This window comes from Balearica regulorum, chromosome 11 (genome assembly GCF_011004875.1).
Source record: "Balearica regulorum gibbericeps isolate bBalReg1 chromosome 11, bBalReg1.pri, whole genome shotgun sequence".
Taxonomy (NCBI): domain Eukaryota; kingdom Metazoa; phylum Chordata; class Aves; order Gruiformes; family Gruidae; genus Balearica; species Balearica regulorum.
Window position 1 is genome coordinate 18,699,872 of NC_046194.1, and position 18,508 is coordinate 18,718,379.

At 37.0% G+C, this 18,508-nt stretch overlaps 1 protein-coding gene across 2 annotated transcripts in view; it reads right to left on the reverse strand.

Annotated features, from left to right (window-relative positions):
* TENM1 (teneurin transmembrane protein 1) overlaps positions 1 to 18,508 on the reverse strand; it is a 337,672-nt gene that overhangs the window by 238,061 nt on the left and 81,103 nt on the right. For both annotated transcript variants that reach the window (XM_075763591.1, XM_075763590.1), the window contains exon 2: positions 10,601 to 10,879. In XM_075763591.1, coding sequence (XP_075619706.1) covers positions 10,601 to 10,817 — 217 coding nt within the window. In that variant the 5' untranslated portion in view covers positions 10,818 to 10,879. The remainder of the gene's footprint in view (positions 1 to 10,600; positions 10,880 to 18,508) is intronic.

An 18,508-nucleotide genomic window follows, 5' to 3' on the forward strand; every position in this document is an offset into this window, starting at 1 on the left:
GAAAAATACATATTTTCTGCACTAGGGTTGTTAATTGTGTTTCTAGTTATCATGAATGCTTACTTTTATTATTTACCTCTCTCGTGAACAATATTGAAGTAAATCATGCAAGCCTCTTGCATGATGCCAGAAGTACAAAATTCTACAGTTAATCAATTAAGAAAGCACAAGTGAGCTTCCATTTTTAAGACCTAGGAAAAAAAATTATGACTAAGAAATTAATTAAGAAATTAACATAGCCATAAATGATCACTTACGATGTTATCTGCATTTCCATAACTTTTACACACAACAAAATCTACTTCTAGGATACATTGTATTACATTATGCTCTTAACAAAATCATACGTGAATAATCTGTGCTCTGTAATTTAAAATGAAGAGGAACTCAAGTTTTTATGTACATCTAAACACCAATCACTTTCATCCTATTAAAATAGTTAGAAGCAAGGGAGCCTTAAGAATTTCTGGCAAATATTTTGCCGCTCCTGTTGTTGTCCATAGGAATCATACACCTGTACCCAGAAGCCAAAACCATCAACACTGGAGAACTGTTAGAAAGCTTAAATAAAACCCACCGATAAATCAGGTAGTTTAAGCACGCTGGGGGCCATTTATTCCCTTATTCAGGTCTCCTTTAGACCAATGCATCTTCATTTGTTTGAATGGAAGTAATCTTAAATTATACATGAATTAGTGAGAAAGAGTGTGGCAAATCCAGTGAATAAAGAATTTCCATTCAGTGGGTGAACTAAAATTCAAATAAATGTAAAAACCAGATAAAAATAGATTAACCTCAGTTAGCTTAACTAAAATCAATTTTATTAAGAGAAGTTTTGCAGAACAGTTCATGAATCTGCAATTAATTTTTCTCAACGTTTAAGATTACATTATTTTCCCTTCTACTGTAGCCTCCTAACAGCAAACTACATATTTTTGTAAGCGTGAGGATTGATTATATTCCACCCCTCACTAGCTGGCCACTTCTATTGCCTCACTGCTCGTCCAAAAAGCAGTGGGAGCACGTTCACGTGGTCCCATTATGTATGCCTTGCGATGTTTAGAAATGCCATCTACAGGAAAGTGGAATAACCTTGAGCATCTCTAGGTTTTTAAAGTTGATTCACTCTTCTTTATTACACGTTGTCTATTATTTTAGCTACAGGAAAAGCGCCTTACTTGTAAAGTGATGTAAACAATGGCTGAATCATGAAATACAGCACCTCCCATTTAGTGTCTTTGCAAGGAAAGCTCTACACAGTTCACACTACACTTCTGCGCTAAGAAAGTGCTAACAGCAGGGAGGTCCAAGTTCTTCTCCACAACCAGATCTGCAGGAAGGGCGGCTTTGTCCCGCTTCCAGGGGCCGTGGACAGCACAACCTGATGCTGCTTCTCTTCAGCTCCTAACAGCGTCCTCTGCAGCTCTCTGTTGCATGGTAACGGTCCCACGATTGGGTTTGTCTTGGCAGTTCAAAAATTAACATGCGAAGCTCAGCACCTTATGTCAATTAAGTCGATGGCAACGCTGAAGCTAGCTTTTCAGATACCACCATTTCCAGTTATCAGAAAAAAAGACCAGGACTTCTGTAACAGCCCATTTCTGAGCACAATATTTAAGACATTCTACTTGCTAACGCTCTTTCTTACTGATGCAACTTCTGTAGGAGTTATGAATTCCAGTACATTAATACTGAATAAAGCACAGTTAATCTTTCCAAAATTTTACAAAACTCAACATTCCTGTCTCATTAGTCACCGTGTTAATAGTATCATTTGAATTCGCTGGCTTCATAATCTCTTGGTGATTGTCACAGCAACTGTTTATATTTTGATACGTGACTTTTCTAGGTCCTCAGACTATTTTACCTGAGGTTACAGCTGGAAGTGACTCTATCGGCCTTACGCAGTATTCGCTGTTTTGTTACACAACTGGTGCTCGGGGGGGGGAGGTGGGGGTGGTGAAAGAATCGGTCTGCTGGTGTTAAACATCACCTTATTCCTTCCATGCTGTTTTTTCCATCTGAGCTAAAGATACTTCATCCACTTGCAAAGCATTCCTAATGAGTGACAGTCAGCAGGAAACTGATTTTTGAGTGGCGTCCAATAAAACTGAAACTTTGAAAAGAGAACCTTAGATTTTAAATCACATTCACAATTTATTTCACATAAATACCTATAGAACTAAGCTGAGAAGTATTTGAGTCTCACTCAAAAGAAAAACTAATTCAAGCTCTAAATGAGTTCGGATACACCCACCCTGCTGCTTATCCAGATACGCAGCAATGTCATCAACTCACTGCGCTACTTCTTGACAGTTCTTTCTTTCGAGAGGTACAAAATCTTCTGACGGATACATAATTGAGAAACCCTGGGAAGAAATGTTATTTTGTTTCAGCATCTGCTCTGTAAATGAAGACAAGCAAACCAGATTTCCAGGTCCAGAAAATAAGACAGCTCTTCTCTGTTTCAAGAAGAGTGACATAAAAGACACAGCAAGAGTACGTATGTCAAAATGGTTTGTGGGACAAGCGCAGAGCCGTTCACTGGTTCCCACGTCCCGTAACACTCGCTCCATCACTCGGTCTTGATGTTTGTTCATATCTTGGTTTTAACTTACAACAGATCTTGGGCACTTTTAAGTGTTATATGAAGAAGCTCTATTAATATAGTAAGAACATTTTACAGATACAATTTCAGGCTATGACAGAATTCCAAAACATCAAATCAAAAGTTCAAGCCTCTGCTGGAGATACTCCTTTACTATTGGGCACAGGTTACTGTAAGGATTGCTGTATCTCGGTTTCTATTACACTGGCTGGGTTACTCTCCCCTTCTGATTTTTATTTCTATGATTTCTGGCATTTCATACCATGTAAAACTGGTGATTCAGAGAAAAGAATGGAAATTAGGATAGTCGTTTGTAGCTGTACACTGACAAATGGATTGTTAAGCTTGTGTAACATTTGGAGAATGTTTTTTTTTCATTTCTTAGTTGAGATTTGTTAGCAGGGGATTGGAAACGCACTGTGATCCTTCTCTAAGTTATTTCCTTTCTCAGTATTTTTCTTCCTGACTTTTCCATTCTCTCGATATTCACTTTTTAAATCAAAAGAATTACTTATGAGAACGAAACTATTTTTGATCATACAAGGCATTTTTTTGACTGAGATGATGGCAGATATTGTAAGATTGGAAGAAGCATTACAAGAATGGTGACGGCAGGTTACGAGCTTTTCCAACACAGTTGTGATCTAGGAAGGGAGAACTCACTTCAGCCCCGTGGGGAAAGAGTCTCTTCCCATTCAGTTCGCTCGTGTATTTTGGTTTGATGAGGGGCAAGAAAAGTATTCCCTCCGTGTGGTTTGAAATGAAGCCACAAACCTACAGTTTCCTCACCCCAGTTATTCCAAGGAGAGAAATTTCCAATTACTTGGCAAATCAAAAAAGAATATCCAGAGGGGGTCTGAATCTAAGTGCAGCTCTTCCTCTCCTTGGAGTTTGTAGATACTCCCCACATAGAGGAGAAGGCTGGAGTCCAGGAAGCCACAGGGAACTTCTCATCGCACTGTTTTTCTCTGGGAGACAGTAACATCACCATGATTAGAAAACAACTAGCCAGACAAAGCACAGAACACCAGGAACCCCTATTTCTGCAAGGGAATACAGGAGGAGACAACGCACTAAAGCTTTAGGAGCGAGACGTCTTTTACTCTGCCTCATATGTAATATTTTTTGGACAACATGAAGCTCAAACACTCAGACCAGATGGTGTAACATACAGCAGCAGGGGATGGAGCTTATTAGCTATCGCTTCCTTCCGCTGGTATACAGCCCTGAAATCTGAAGGATCTTTAAAGCAACCCTGTACTGAAAGCTGAGTCCCTTTCACGGGATGGTGTGGGGGATATATTGTGTGTCCCCACACAGGCATCACTTCTTCACTATGCTTTAAGTCCCTGCTCTAATGTATGCAGGTACAAAACATGCTTAAATTAAGTTCTCAGAAGATTTTCTAAAATTAGCAAAATAATGTTGTACACAACATGAAAAGTCTAAAATTTAAATGTCTGGCATTTGCAAACAAGTGAAAAAAGATTCTAATAATACAAAAAGAGTGGCTTTCCTCAGGGGTCGGTATTGGGACTGGTGGTGTTTAACATCTCTGTTGGTCCTTGTAGCAGCCTTCCAGTACCTAAAGGGGCCTACAGGAAAGCTGGAGAGGAACTGTTTACAAGGGCATCGAGTGACAGGATGAGGGGGAATGGCTTTAAACAGAAGGAGAAGAGATTGAGATTAGATATTAGGAAGAAATGCTTTACTGTGAGGGCGGTGAGGCACTGGCACAGGTTGCCCAGAGAAGCTGTGGATGCCCCCTCCCTGGCAGTGTTCAAGGCCAGGCTGGATGGGGCTTTGGGAAACCTGGTCTAGTGGAGGGTGTCCCTGCCCATGGCAGGGGGTTGGAGCTAGATGGGCTTTAAGGTCCCTTCCAACCCAAACCAGTCCATGATTCTATGAAAATACCTCAACAGTTTTGATAAAGCCCTATCTAGTAATAGCATGTTACCAGAAGTCTTCTATCTTGGTTTTGTATTTTCTTCCTTAAATTACAGAATTTCAAGAAAGTACTTGCAAAAATAATTGGTTTCCTTTGTAATCAGCCTGTTCCTAATTTCCTCTTCAAGAACTCAGGAATGTTTCATTCCACCGCGCTACAATCACCTTCCACAACAACTTGATACACAGCTCTAATCAAATTACGCAGCTTAAAGGTTAAAGAAAAAAAAAATCCCATTCTTCATTAATCCACAAATCTCACCATAAAAAACCCACTGGGAACAAGAAAAGTAAATAACTACCCAGCTGAAGAGTTCAAAACTACCACCTTTCTAAAAGCCCGCATAACAGTAGCTCTTTTAAGAAAGACTTTTCATTTTACATTTTTCCTTGTCCTTTTTAAGACTAATGATCTTCCCTCCAGCTGCAAACATAAAAAATGCATTTTACCATGTCCTGTTTACAGTTCAATAAACAGCCATTATAATATTCTTTATTTTGAGAGTCTTTATCACATGAAGACTACTGGTAAGGGCTCCAAAATATGAATGAGCAGGTAAGAGCTGTATTGAACTGTTCTACGCTATTGCATCGACCACCAGGTTAGCACTGACAGCACTCGAGTTCTACCTTCTTAATATCAACAAGAGTTTGGGGATGCTCCCTGATAAAATTTTTCCGTTCATTAACTGCTCTTTGTGGAAGTTTAAAAGCACAGGGTCCTCAACTGCCCCATATAAATGCTCCAAATCTCTATTAAAACAATGAAAGTCACAGCCACTCTTGTTGGCATAATTTTCTCCAGGAGGGCTCACAAGACCTCAAACTTGTGGTATGTTAATAGTATTATTCTAGTGTTATATGTAACAGATTAAGGGGAGACGCTAATAAAAATTGGCTTATTTACCTTTACATGTCATTTAAAGTACTTGAAACAAAGAGCACATGCTACATACAGCCCAAATTCAACTCTCCATGGTACAGACACAGAGCAGATCTGCTGCCCTGAATGGATTTACATAATTCTGAAATCAGAGGAGAATATGGCTATTATGTAAAAAGCTTTTGCTACTTCACAGATGACAAAAACCCACCATGACATTTTCCTGACAGGACATTTTCCTACCAGTGCTTGTCAGCATGCCTTATATTTATGTCTCTGATGATAAGTGAAACTGTTTTTGACTGGTCGTACGATGTTAACAGTTGCATGTGTTTAAATCTTCCTTCCTGGTAAGTTTAAATTTGCTAAACTTTAAAGCATAGCAAAACAGACAGGCAATTTCTGCACCCCATATGTAGTTTTTCCTTTCTAAGGAGAGAAAGTGCTTTTCAGCACTGGAACATTTCTATTGCCTACATATCCTCACCAGATCTAGAACGTAACAGAGGGAAAAATGAGAATCGGATGGCTACAGTAACCTAAAAAAATCAAGGATGAAACAGAAGCGGCCTTGGGCTGAAGAGCACAGCTTTCTTACGTTGTGACCCAGGCTTCTTCATGAAGCCAACGGAGTTCGTTCAAGGAAGATTTTGAACATTTAGCTGGATCTGTTTACCTATTGCTCCTGAAGACAATTTTATATACCTTCTCAAAAAAACATTGAATATGTTACCAATCTGCAGCTTTTGTCCTACAAAAAAGTTTTTCTTGCTTCTTGCGCTAAAAGCGGAAAAGGTCAATTCTTTGCGGAGCACTCTAAAATATCATTTCCTAGAATACTAGAAATGCTGATTTTTTCAGACAGATCTACCAGAAAATATTTGCTATTGGATCCTCCTGCTAGCAATAACTCCAGTTTGCCTTGCCCATAATGAAGTTCAATATATTTATTTTGCCAGGAAATACACGTTTGTCTAACCAGAAATTTACCGCCACACACTGATATTGTGAACGATCAATAACCTTTATCATGCCAATGACTCAATCCCAGATGCTTATCCTATCAGGAATTCATTCCTCTAAACTACTGTTTTCTACAAATCTATAATTAACCTAAAAGCCATAAAGCTTTTTTGTACTGCCAGTATTTGTAGAGTACAGCTCCTTTCATATTTACTTTGGTGGAAACAGCGAAAACTGGAAGAAAACAGGTCTAATGATATAAACATGTCACAGATAAGCTAGAAATGCAATCTAAGTATGGTACAACTACGAGAACCTTTTTCCTCGTAGCCAGGTCCATCAATGCCTTTCCTAGCAAGAACAATATTTCTGATGATATCTGCCAAAAATTTTTGTAATTTGCAAATTCATATGGCCTTTCAAATAAAACTGACACAAAAAATGTTTTGTAAAATGCTAACAGTGCTATTCAATACTGTAGGATATATTTGAAAATTCTGAAAATGTTTCCTTTGAGTTCATGCCATGAAGAGTTCTGGTTTATACAGATTGTCTACATATGCAAACACATAAACACCCACATGTAATGATTTTACATAATCTCAGATTTCAATTGAAACTTTTCATAGAAATAAATCCTCAATATTGACAGTAACAATACTCAAACTGCTCATAACAAAAAAACTTCACATAAATTGCTGAGATATATCAGTATTTTAAGCAAGAAATCACATTTTACTCTGAAGCTATTTACTAAATTCAGATGACCGCCCAGCCTAATTTATATAACCTACCATGCTTAAGTAGCCAATATACATTCTTCCAGTTTCCATAAACATCTAAATTGGTGATTCTTTTCACCAAACTAACTAGATCAGTACAGATATCCCTACACTTGTTCCTGTTATAAGCTTCTATTATTTTTTTTTATTCTGAAACAATTTTCTTCTCACATTCCATCATTAGAGCTCATTTGATTGCTATCTCACCCTTCATCATTATCACTTCATTCGTGACTGTACTATGTGTCTGTTTTCTCATCTATTCTCACACCTTTCGTGGATGAAGTTCATGGATTTATCCTCGCTGTGCAATCCATTAACTCATCACATTAAGTACAGGGTACTACTGCAGTTGTAGCTGGAGAAGAATATTATGTCACTACCTGGGGAAACGACTACGGATGCCTCTTTAGCTTTAATTTGTAGAAACTTTTTATGCAATAGTCTAAAGCAACGACATTGTACAGCACTCTCCTTGCAGAGCAATCCTCTTTGAAAAGGGCGCTGTGGGATTTCTGGGTTTGGTGGGGATGCTTTTTGGTTTGGTTTTTGGGGTTGGGTTGGGTTTTGGTTTTTGTTTTTTTGTTTTATTGGGGTTTTTTTCCACTTTCCAAAGATGCGCCAATCATGAGAAAAACTTTTTATAATGATTCTGCTGAGGAATTTTAGAAAAGAATGGATTTAAAACAAATTCCATCTACAGTTTTATGAATTCAAGCCAGATTCAGAGTCTAAAACTGAACCTGATTTATTTCTTATACTGACTGAGCAACTACCAAGAATCACCAAGAACCCTCCAGCTCCCAGGCCCCGTACCATGAAACCTGGTGTCCTTTTGGAAATAACACGCTAGAACTGCAATCAAATCAAACTCTGGCTGAAGTCTGAAATTTTACATTCGGCTTGAAAAAGTATTTTTGCTCTTGTTTGAATTTTGAGCTCAATCAGTTTTATATTTCAAATCTGTGTTTCTTGCCAGGCCAAATGTTTACGTTCAATTTGTGGCAGAGGAAAACTATGTGATTTAAATCACTAGAAAGATGTGGGGATGAATTCCCGGGAAGCCAAACAGATATACTTAGCAGTGCAATTACTAACTCAGTGATACCAAACTGAATTTGTCACAGAAGAAAACTATGATTTCTAGCACAACAAGCAAAGCTCAACTCCATCCTCACAAACCAGTACACAAATATATGTTTTTAAAAACACTTTTATGCTCAATAATACAATAAAGCAAGCAGTTTATATTAAATAATAATATACTGACCTAGACAATTCAGGAAAGAAGGTGCCTAGAGGTGAGCAAGCATTTAAGTGCTGCCCTGCATATTGACAAACTACTGTATAGGCTTAAGTGATTTTCTAAGATCATGGAAATCTAGCCTCGAATTGCAGTTTGAACCAGTACAAGATTGTATTGCTTCTAAGAAGAAAAATACTGATGCTTGTAAAACAGAAGATCTGCAAATTCATATAGTATCTCATAAAATTTAATTTCAATGGAACAAATCTTGGGGTATGTATTTCCAATAAAATCGTCCTACAACATGAGTGTAAAATATTTGTTGGTCTGCACAAGCATAAATCTGATTCCTAACAGGCCAGTCCTGAATAAGGGAGGTAAGTTCATGCCTGACAACTTCTTGCAGAAACCCACACTAATTTGACCATTTCTCCAAAATTATTAATGCGATTGCTTTCAGAAGCGCTGTTCTGGAAGAATAAATTCAACATACGACACACAGGCTGGTTTCTTATGCCTACAATAGAGTGATTGCAATCCTTTTATATGTGTGCAAGCTAGCGATGCTACCGCTAACATGAATACCAGTAGCAGCAAAGCTTTGCAAACAGGGAGCTCTTGAGAGGCCTAGGTCAGCGCGGAGGTTAGCCACAGTTGCCAGTAACGGGATAGTTGCTTTAAGTAAATATACAAATACATTTACACCATCTCCAGTTACAATATAGCCATATCTTAGTTAACCAAACTCTCATAACTTGTTGAGGATCAAGTCATTTATAAAGAATCAAACATGTAAGTCAAGTTTTCCATACAATACTTTGTTGAAATCTGTATTCATAACTGTTCTTTCCCAATATTGCAGTTTTGTAACTCTTTGGAGAGAATATATGTACTTGGATTGAGGCTATCTTTGGCAGCTAGGTATTATTTCTCCCATGAATTATAGGTACTTTCAGACAACACCAGTATTATGAAGTAACTTGATTCAGAATATCTGCAGTAAAAACAAAAATGCTGTAACAGCTATGTAGCACAGCTATTCTAATTTTTGCATTAATTTACCTATCACAGAGGAGACAAATTTTTCAGCTTCAAAAAGCCGATTTTTTATTTTCTTGTAAAAAAAAAAATTTTCAGTATTCAAAAAATTGGGGAAGGCTTTTCTAAGTGAGTGGTGAGGAATTAGGTTACTTTGTGTGCATATTTTTGCTTGGGTTTTTGTGGTTTTGGGTTTTTTTTTTAATAAGTACCAAAATTTTTAGCTGAGAAGTACTGGCCATACTGTAACGGATCAATTTAACCACTTCTTCAAGAGCAGGGAGTGCCCCCGGAACCCTGTTGCTGTTACCTTTAAGGGGGCAGGACTCTGGCTGCTTCTGTTGTGCACTCTGATTCCTAAAAATATTCTCCCTGCCCAAATTTGTGACAGAGGTAAAGGCAACAGATAAGCTACTTCTCTGTACAAAGTGTGTTAAATGTAGCATGTGGGTTTCCACGAGCAGCAGTCTGTCAGGGAACAATGCAGTAAATTCTGCTCATTTCCTTAGTCTTAGTCGTTAGCTTTTATCTCTAACCAAACATTTTTTCCTAACCTTAGCTCAACCATCATAAGCTCTCAAATATTTGTCCTAGACTTCTCTCCGTATCATGCAAAAGGCTAAAATAAGAAATTTAACTGTTGGCTTTTTTCTTACAATACACTAATTATCTTCAGTTTTTAAATGACTTGGTTCTTTACATGATTAAAAATTTTCTTCAGAAGATTGTTGCATTTGAATTCATTCATAGGCTTTGTAAGGACATGCAGAGATAGCCTACAACCTCAGTGCTGATTTTATACCAAGATGCACACAACATATGCAATGGCAGTAAATAATTAATCAGTCAACATTAGCAAGAAGAGTAGCTACTACTAAAGAAATATTTATCTATAGCTATCATGTGATGGTCTCCAGAATACCAGTCAGTCCACCACACGAGAAAAGCCATTTTACTCCAAAAAAATATTTCCTAAATTTCTGATATTACAGTATGGTTAAAAATAGGTAAAAAGTGGGTTGTCACTACAAGCCTTTGAAAACAAAGCATTTGCTTGTCTGCTGACATCACAATATTGTTTTATACTAAGTAAGCAGAAAGTAATAACCAAAATTAGAAGAAAAACAATTTACCTTGCGTGGACTGTTCAATGGTTTTTCTTTTTCTGCTATGACTGTTATAATTAAGTCTTAGCTCTTGACTATAGTCATTCAGAGTTTCTCTTGAGTCATAAGATTGTCTTTGCTTTCCCCCATCTTCACTTTCATCTGAAGAACTTGTGTAAGTTAGATCTACTTCATGTTTAACTTTTGACAGTGGCTGATAGGGTTTGCAGTCCATCTGCTCCATCTCTCATTAAATAGGCTCAAAGTCATGAAAACAAGCAACTGGAACTCCTGAAGGAAATAGTCCTGGAAAAAAAACAAACCACACAATAATCCATTTCAGATATCATACATACCTTTAGCTCACAAAGGCTCAAATTTATTTTTAGTCAATATAAACCTATTAAATTGCATTAATATCACTATTATCCAGGAAAGAAGCTGAATATGTCTTATTTTACTGTTTTATTTTTAAAAATAGAATTAAAATAACAGTAACTTGAAGGAAAAAAAAAGCAAATCTTAAGCACAATCCCATTAGACCAAGCAGTAACTGTACCTTATGCACAAAATACGTTACAAAAGCTTATATTTGGTATTAAAGCTAAGATGGAACATCTACCATGCATATTCATCTTAAGTGAAAATAACATTTTGTGTTTTTCAAAATATGAAGCCAGAAACCAGAAAAGTTCACTCTTTTGAAGTATTGTGTGGTAAATTAAATTACATTTAATCAAGAACAAGAGACTTAACACTTTAGAAAACCACCAGACTTAGTAAAACCAAAAATACCCCACACTTACTCTACAAGACCATACGACGGTTCAGAAATGGACCGTTTCCTGTTAGATTGTGTGGACATTTCAACAGGAAGAAGCAGTAGAACGCCCTTTTCCCCCTGTACCTCCTGTCTAAACTCATGCCAACACAGGAGCTCTACCGATCCTCAATGAAACCTTCCAAACTGCAGCTTGCAGTTCTGTATATCATTAAAATGATGTTCAAATTCAACATCATTAAAATCAAGTGGGTTGCAGCTGCACATGCAACTGGTGCACTTGTCCTGTAACCTTGCCTTCATGAAGTCGTTTCCAGCACTAACTTTAAGGCAAACTCTGCGATGAAATAACAGGGGTTATGGCACACCTTTTACAGCAACACAGCTCATGAACAGAGCGCTCTGTTAAAGTAAGTTTGGGTTTGTTTGTTGGGTTTGGTTTTTTTTAGATTAACAGATGCTATTAAGCTAGGAAAACGTAACAAAAAGGTGGCTGTAAATATTATTGCTAGAAGACCAAAAACATAGACCTTAAAAGAGATTTTGCTTAATTAAAAAGCAATTGCTCACAGCTTCTTAATGATTTCAAGGTCAGCAGAGAGAAGTAAGTTTAATATCCAGTTTGATAGTCCATTCCCCATCTGTAACAAGGATTTTAACCCTGCACATTGCCAGCTGTGAGCGTACAATACGAATCTCCAAAAGCAACCACAGAAAAACTGAAAACACGCAAAAGGTAAACATAAAAAACCCCACAGAAAGCACTTCTTGTTAGAGGGCTATAGAGATGCGTTTAAGTTCTGACATCGTCTGAATTTTTGAGAAACAACTGCTGGTAGCTGTCACTGCCTTCCAGCATAGCAAAACGGCATCTCCTGCTTGTGTGTCCTCCCAACACTTTTGAAAGGACCACCTTCCTGAGCAAGAGTGGAAAACGCTGCACACGGTGTGAAGAAGGAATAAGGCTTCTAATATACTCATGGAAGAAGAAAATCCAGGCCCACAGAACGCTTGGAGGGATGGCAGGAAGGGAGACGACCACCACAGCAGAAGTAACACTGTGGAGTGCATGCTGTGCCTTCCCCAGGTTTCAGAACGCTATCTGGAGAAAGAGGTTAAAGACACATCTTTTTTGAAACACAAACTCTCAGGAGTTTCATCCAATCATTTAACCTGAGATGGAATAGCTCTTCAGAAACAAATAGCACCTGGATAAAAATATCTAGCATTAAATAAATAATAAAATAATAATTTAAAAAAAAAATGCAGGTCACATCTCCCACTCAAAGTGGGCTTGAAAGCATCCAAGTCAATAAAAAAAAACTCATCAAGAGAGAGAACTAAAAAGGCAAGGTAAGAGCTGCCAGCCTGCCAGAGACCAAGGCCAGCTGACACGTGTCTCGTGGGGCTTCAGCAATGAACACAAGTTTTTGTGCTCTGGACTGATCACACAGTATCAAGTTGGTGCTAAGATGCTTCTGTAGACAAGTTACTAACGAGCACTATTTGCTTCTCAAGAGCTTATTTGCCTAAATAATTTACTGTTACTTGCCAATATTGCATGTTACTGCCTAAGAAGTTCAGTACTTATTTTATGAGTTGCTTTAATAGTCTGATCTGCAACAGAACACCACAAAGGTGCTGTGACTTACAAGCACAAGGCTGGTTTAAAAGATTACCTGATGACTCTGTAGAAATGGTTACTGATGGGAAAAAACCTTCCTATATATCCTGTCTGACAGAACAAATGGAGACGATGCTACAGAAGCCAGAGGAAAATGAGGAGAAATTAAGGGACTCTACTAAGAAGATGCAGTAGACAAGAAATAAATTTTGCCATGAAGGCAACACATGCAAGTAGCCTCACACACATCCGGTGCATACTGCTTTCAAAAGCGCAAAACAATGAACCCGAGAAATTTAGCTCATTACTGGAAAAATTAGTAGTATATTTATGCACCTTGACTCACAGGAGAAAAAAAAAAATACACAAAAGTTCTTCCAAAAAGATAACCTTGCTGCATATCTATTATGTCAGAGGTTTCAATATCGACTTTTTTTTTTTAAACAAGTGACAAAAATTTATTAAAATGCACAGAGAACTGTAAAACTTAGGCTGCAGAAAACAACTACTTAACAAAGATTTATTTTCATCCTTTTAAAACAAAGTTTAATAACCAAAGTCTTCACTTTTTGTGAGAACAGGTTGTAGCAGAACTATATTTAATGATGTTAACCTAGGCAGCAGACAGACCAAATCATTTAATGTAAACGATATTAGCTTCATTACATAGTCCAGGTCTTCTCTTTCACTGTGTTACTTTCATATGTGCTATCTTTTCATGTGTAAGGATGGGCATCTTCTCAAATCTAGATTCATTTTATCAAAGCCATCTAAAACACAACGGCGCTAATGGCTCACATAAGGGCTGGAGATACAGCACCAGAGCGTCAAATGTCACGGTAAACTTTGACTTCCTATCACACATGGACTGAACTTGTGCTTCCTTTATTTTTGCTTAGGGCATTAATGTCTCATAAACCCAGAGCTACCTGGCCTGATATGAAAGCAGGTGATAAATCATTTGCAAGAACTGGAAAAATACTTCATAAAATTTTTCATAAAAAAATGCTTTTATGAACCAGGAAAACATGATAAAAAACACATCAAATCTTCAAGCTTTTCTACAGCAAGAGATTCAGTTCAATTTAACGAATGATGGTATGTTATGACTTGAATTTAAACACTAGCAATCAAATACTTTGTTTGGAAAAAGACAACACAATAAGCAACTCAAAATGCTGGAATAGGGCAGGAGTATAAAGAATATTGCCTGGATGTTTACATAGGTTTCTTCAAATAACTGGCCTTCAAGTAACTAAACAAAATACCCAGCCGATCGATATCAAGTTGACCTTGTCAGCAAAATGATAAAGTCTCATAAAAGCTTACAGTTCCTGTAAGTGACCTTTGTGTAAGTGTCTTAATGCTCTCCTACTCACAAAGAACAGCACTTTTCTGACCTTTCCATCACTGTTCTCTCATTGAAAGGTTTCACAAAATATTTAACAAAAAATATGGTAAAATACATAAATATTATATGTTTATTATATATAAAACCATATAAATATATGAAATATGTATCTAGGTACTGAATAGTAAGTAATTCTCAACCATACTTTAAACTAGATACACAATTTACAGTTAGATTTGTAGAAGAACACACAATTAATCATTTAAATTCACAATGAAACGCTTGCAAATTCAAAAAAAAGTCAAAAAACTATTAGATGGGAAAACACAATGGAGCTAATATAGATACGTATAGGGGCTTATATGCTTATAATATGATTTATGCAACTTTCTAAATGCATGTTGTACATGGTATTAGAAACTACTTTCACATTTCACTTGCACCAAAACCTTCTTACATCAACCACCTAACTTTCACGTTCTGCTTAGATCAGAATCCTACTTGCACTGAAGCACAATAACGTCAGCGTAACTGTGGCTGATGAGAACGCCTCTGACGAGGCTGTTTGCAGTGCACGTACAAATCAATAGGTATCTTCCAAGAAAACTCACTGTGTGTATTTACACTGCACAGAGGCTCTGTACTCAAATACAGTGATGTCACAGCGATCACATTCTTTAATAGCGCTTTGCATAAATTCTTATCAGGCTGCTCTGATAGGGTGCCCATTTAACGAGCAGATTTCCATAGTGATTACCCACCACCGACCCCATCAAATCGCCAGTGGTATACCCAGCTGGTTACCAGTAAGTCCAGACCTGTTTAAAGAGGTCAGGATATGGATGATAATGAGCATCACGTAGCATATATTCCAACCCTAAATTCAGAAGGTAGCCTCCTGTAATGCCATTTTTCATTCTCAGAGGGTCATTCAATCAGCTACAAACCCCAGCTCCACATTTGCCCAATTCTCTCCTGTATTTCTTTTCTTTCAACATATACCCTTATCTGAAAGCTACCATTTGCTTATTACCTTTTCAGACCACTGGTTTCTGAAAATGAACTACTAAGCAGGTATTTCAGCTCTGGATTGCTGAAGGCAAAAAGAATAGTACCTTTATTCTGCAAGTCTTTTCTGAAAAACAAACCTGCAAAATATGAAAGGCAAAACAAAGCAAACACTCTTGATTTAAACCTTTGAGAAATGCAATATCATAGAAAGAAAAAAAAAAGAAAAAATATTCTAACCTTGTACATACCTTCAAAACTGTTATCCCTCAAATATTTGTTAGATATTATAAACAAAGGAAGTCCTTACATCATCTTTGAAGTTCTCTGTTTTACAGAACAGTGATATGTAACGAGAAAGACTCAAGCTAAAACACTTGAGCAGGAGCAGAGCAGGAACAAATTATGTTTCTAGATGACGCATGGAATTAGATAGCACTATGAAGAAATACGGAAAGTATGCTTAAGTCTGCAGGGTGGGAGCAGATAATACTTTCCACTGGAAGGAAAAAAGTCATAGTAAAATCAAGAAAGAGTAATTGAAAGCAATCCCTAGAAGACTGACTGAAGAAACTAGGAATTTAAAAAAAAAACCAAACAAACCACCAAGAAGCAACCAAAATTCACATGAACATTGTCTGTGGATGACAAAATATCAACACATCAAAAGCTGTTGAAGATGACATAAAGAAGCATGGACCACTAGGTACAACATGCCCAGTATTTCTCGGTGTATGAGTGAGATCGTGAAATACTGAGACGTTGCGTTATTCCTGCAAGTGGACTCCACAGTACCTCTTAAGAAGAGCAGATGTACAGATAGAAGAAAACAATGTGAGAATATGGGGTTTTACATATCTTTTAAAATCAGATATGTACATGCAAAATGCAGTTTTCAGTGACATACCATGGGTTTAACACACTCCCTAAAGGATGTGCTGTTGAAACCTATGGATGGATTACACTTGCCCATACATTTATATCTGTCATAGATACAAGTGGAATAAGGTTCATTTTCACATGTAATGATCATTTAAAATTAGTCAAAGTCAAATTTAATTCTAGTTAACTAATTCAAACTGTTGCCCACTTTATCCAAAGTTTCAGAGAGAAAACACTGCAGAATAAAATTGTAAAGAAAGTCAGGTTGTCACAGTATTTTGTGGCATATGGCAAGACTGAAAGTGAACTGAAAAAACATACGTTATGTCAGCTACTCAACTGTGATGCAGAATTCTTGGCCAACACGTGCCCTTCACTTTACTTGGAGAATTGCCACTGACTGTAAAAATCACACAATTCCCCAACGGTTTGTTTTGGAAACTCATCATTTGATGTTAGTGAGCATGTTATGGAGGTAAAAGACAGTAAGAAGAGAATAGAATTGAAGAAAGGGATGTTCCCCCTCACCTTCAAGCATGCCCAGGATAACTAAGCTTTTCCCATTGTAGAGAATATTTCCAATACATACTAGGCACTTCTTTGTGCTAAATATATCCAAATGAAGTGTTAACATGCTTGTCAATGGAAGCTCAGGTTGCTCTCCACCGATTACTGTTTTGGTGTCAAGAGCATAATTTTGCATTGTAAAAACCTAAAATTAGGAGACTCCACTTAATAACTGAGTTCTATGAAAACACAGTTTAATCTTGGAGCTCTTCGCAACTAAAGAAGTAGACAATATCACAATGTTTTTCTATATATACACACTAAGTACTATCATTTATCTAACAATATGAGGTGTACACGTACTTATGTATATGCCAGTAGGAACAATGGAATCTTCATTTTATCTAGGAGTAAGCAGGTATTGTCCTTTAGGTATGCTGGTTTGAAATACATTGACACATAGCAAGTATTGTATTCATTTATATGTGACAAGAAAATTGAACCATGCTTTGGCTATTTGTTGATAATGCAAATTGTATAGCCATCAAATTGAGATAATTATTGCTATGTCTCTTTTCCAACTGTGTGCTTAATTAAGAAGACCCAGTAATACCTAATTAGCAACAATGCAATTTTTAAAATCCAATTTAGTGGCTCAGAGATTACAAAAATTGAAAATAACATGTTCCATTTAGTCATTATTAATTTTTTGAGATACCAATTTAAATTTTGTAGCACAATAAGGCTAGCACATGAGAATAATTTACAACACATCAATACCATGGAACATCTGAAAAACAGTTCAAGTATTAGATTGTCACTGATACTAGGATGCCTTGGCAATGGCGTTTAAAAACATTCAGCTGACAATTTTGTCTATATTTTCACTTTTCCTGTTTCTAATTAGAATAAAGGAAGAACAAACTAGAGTTGTTCACCAGAGTATTTATGGACTATCAAAGCATAAGAACAAGTCGAAGTACCATCACACTTGATGAGACAAAAGATTTGATCAGTTGACATCACAGTGAACAAAGTCACAAAAGGGCATTTTCCTGGTAGGGCTGTTTTTTGGGTTTTGTTTGTTTGTTTTTCTGACATTTTTCTTATGTTTTCATTCTCCTCTCTAAGAAAGATCCCACAGGATGTTGTGGTAGATTCTCAAGGGGCCTTAGCAATTTTCTTTTCCACTTGCTAAACCAAAAAACCCCACCTAACAAAAATCTCTGAAACGAAACGCTGACACCACTCACCACCTCCAGTTGAATATTGCTAACGTGACATGTTATCTTAAATATTATCAGAATCTCTCTAGTATTGTTTACTCCTCAGCTTTGCTGTGGCTGGTTAGCCACAATTTAGATATATGACCTTTTTGGGGTCATTTATTTTTGCTGCTCCTAGGTTTTCTAGAAGCAGCATTGATTCAGCAACATGTTTATTTCCAGTACAGGCTCCAAATGCTGGTGCGCTCACAGTAGGCATATGATCTACAGTTTAATGTCTTGCAAGTATACGGATATTCAAACAAGTTACCACAGTGGCATGTAAGTGTAACATTTATGAAGCTACCATTATTCACTACAAATAAAAAGTGAACTTTTCAGTCTTTTCCTAAATACTTAGTTTTCTTAACTTTTGCTCTTCTAACTCTAGGAAGAAATACCATCAATTATTATGCAGTTTTGACATCACCTACTAAGTTAAAACTTAAAAAGCTTTTCAGGCGTTTGAAGTACTTTTAGCAAGAAGCCCTGACTACTGCCTGACCACAAGACCAAC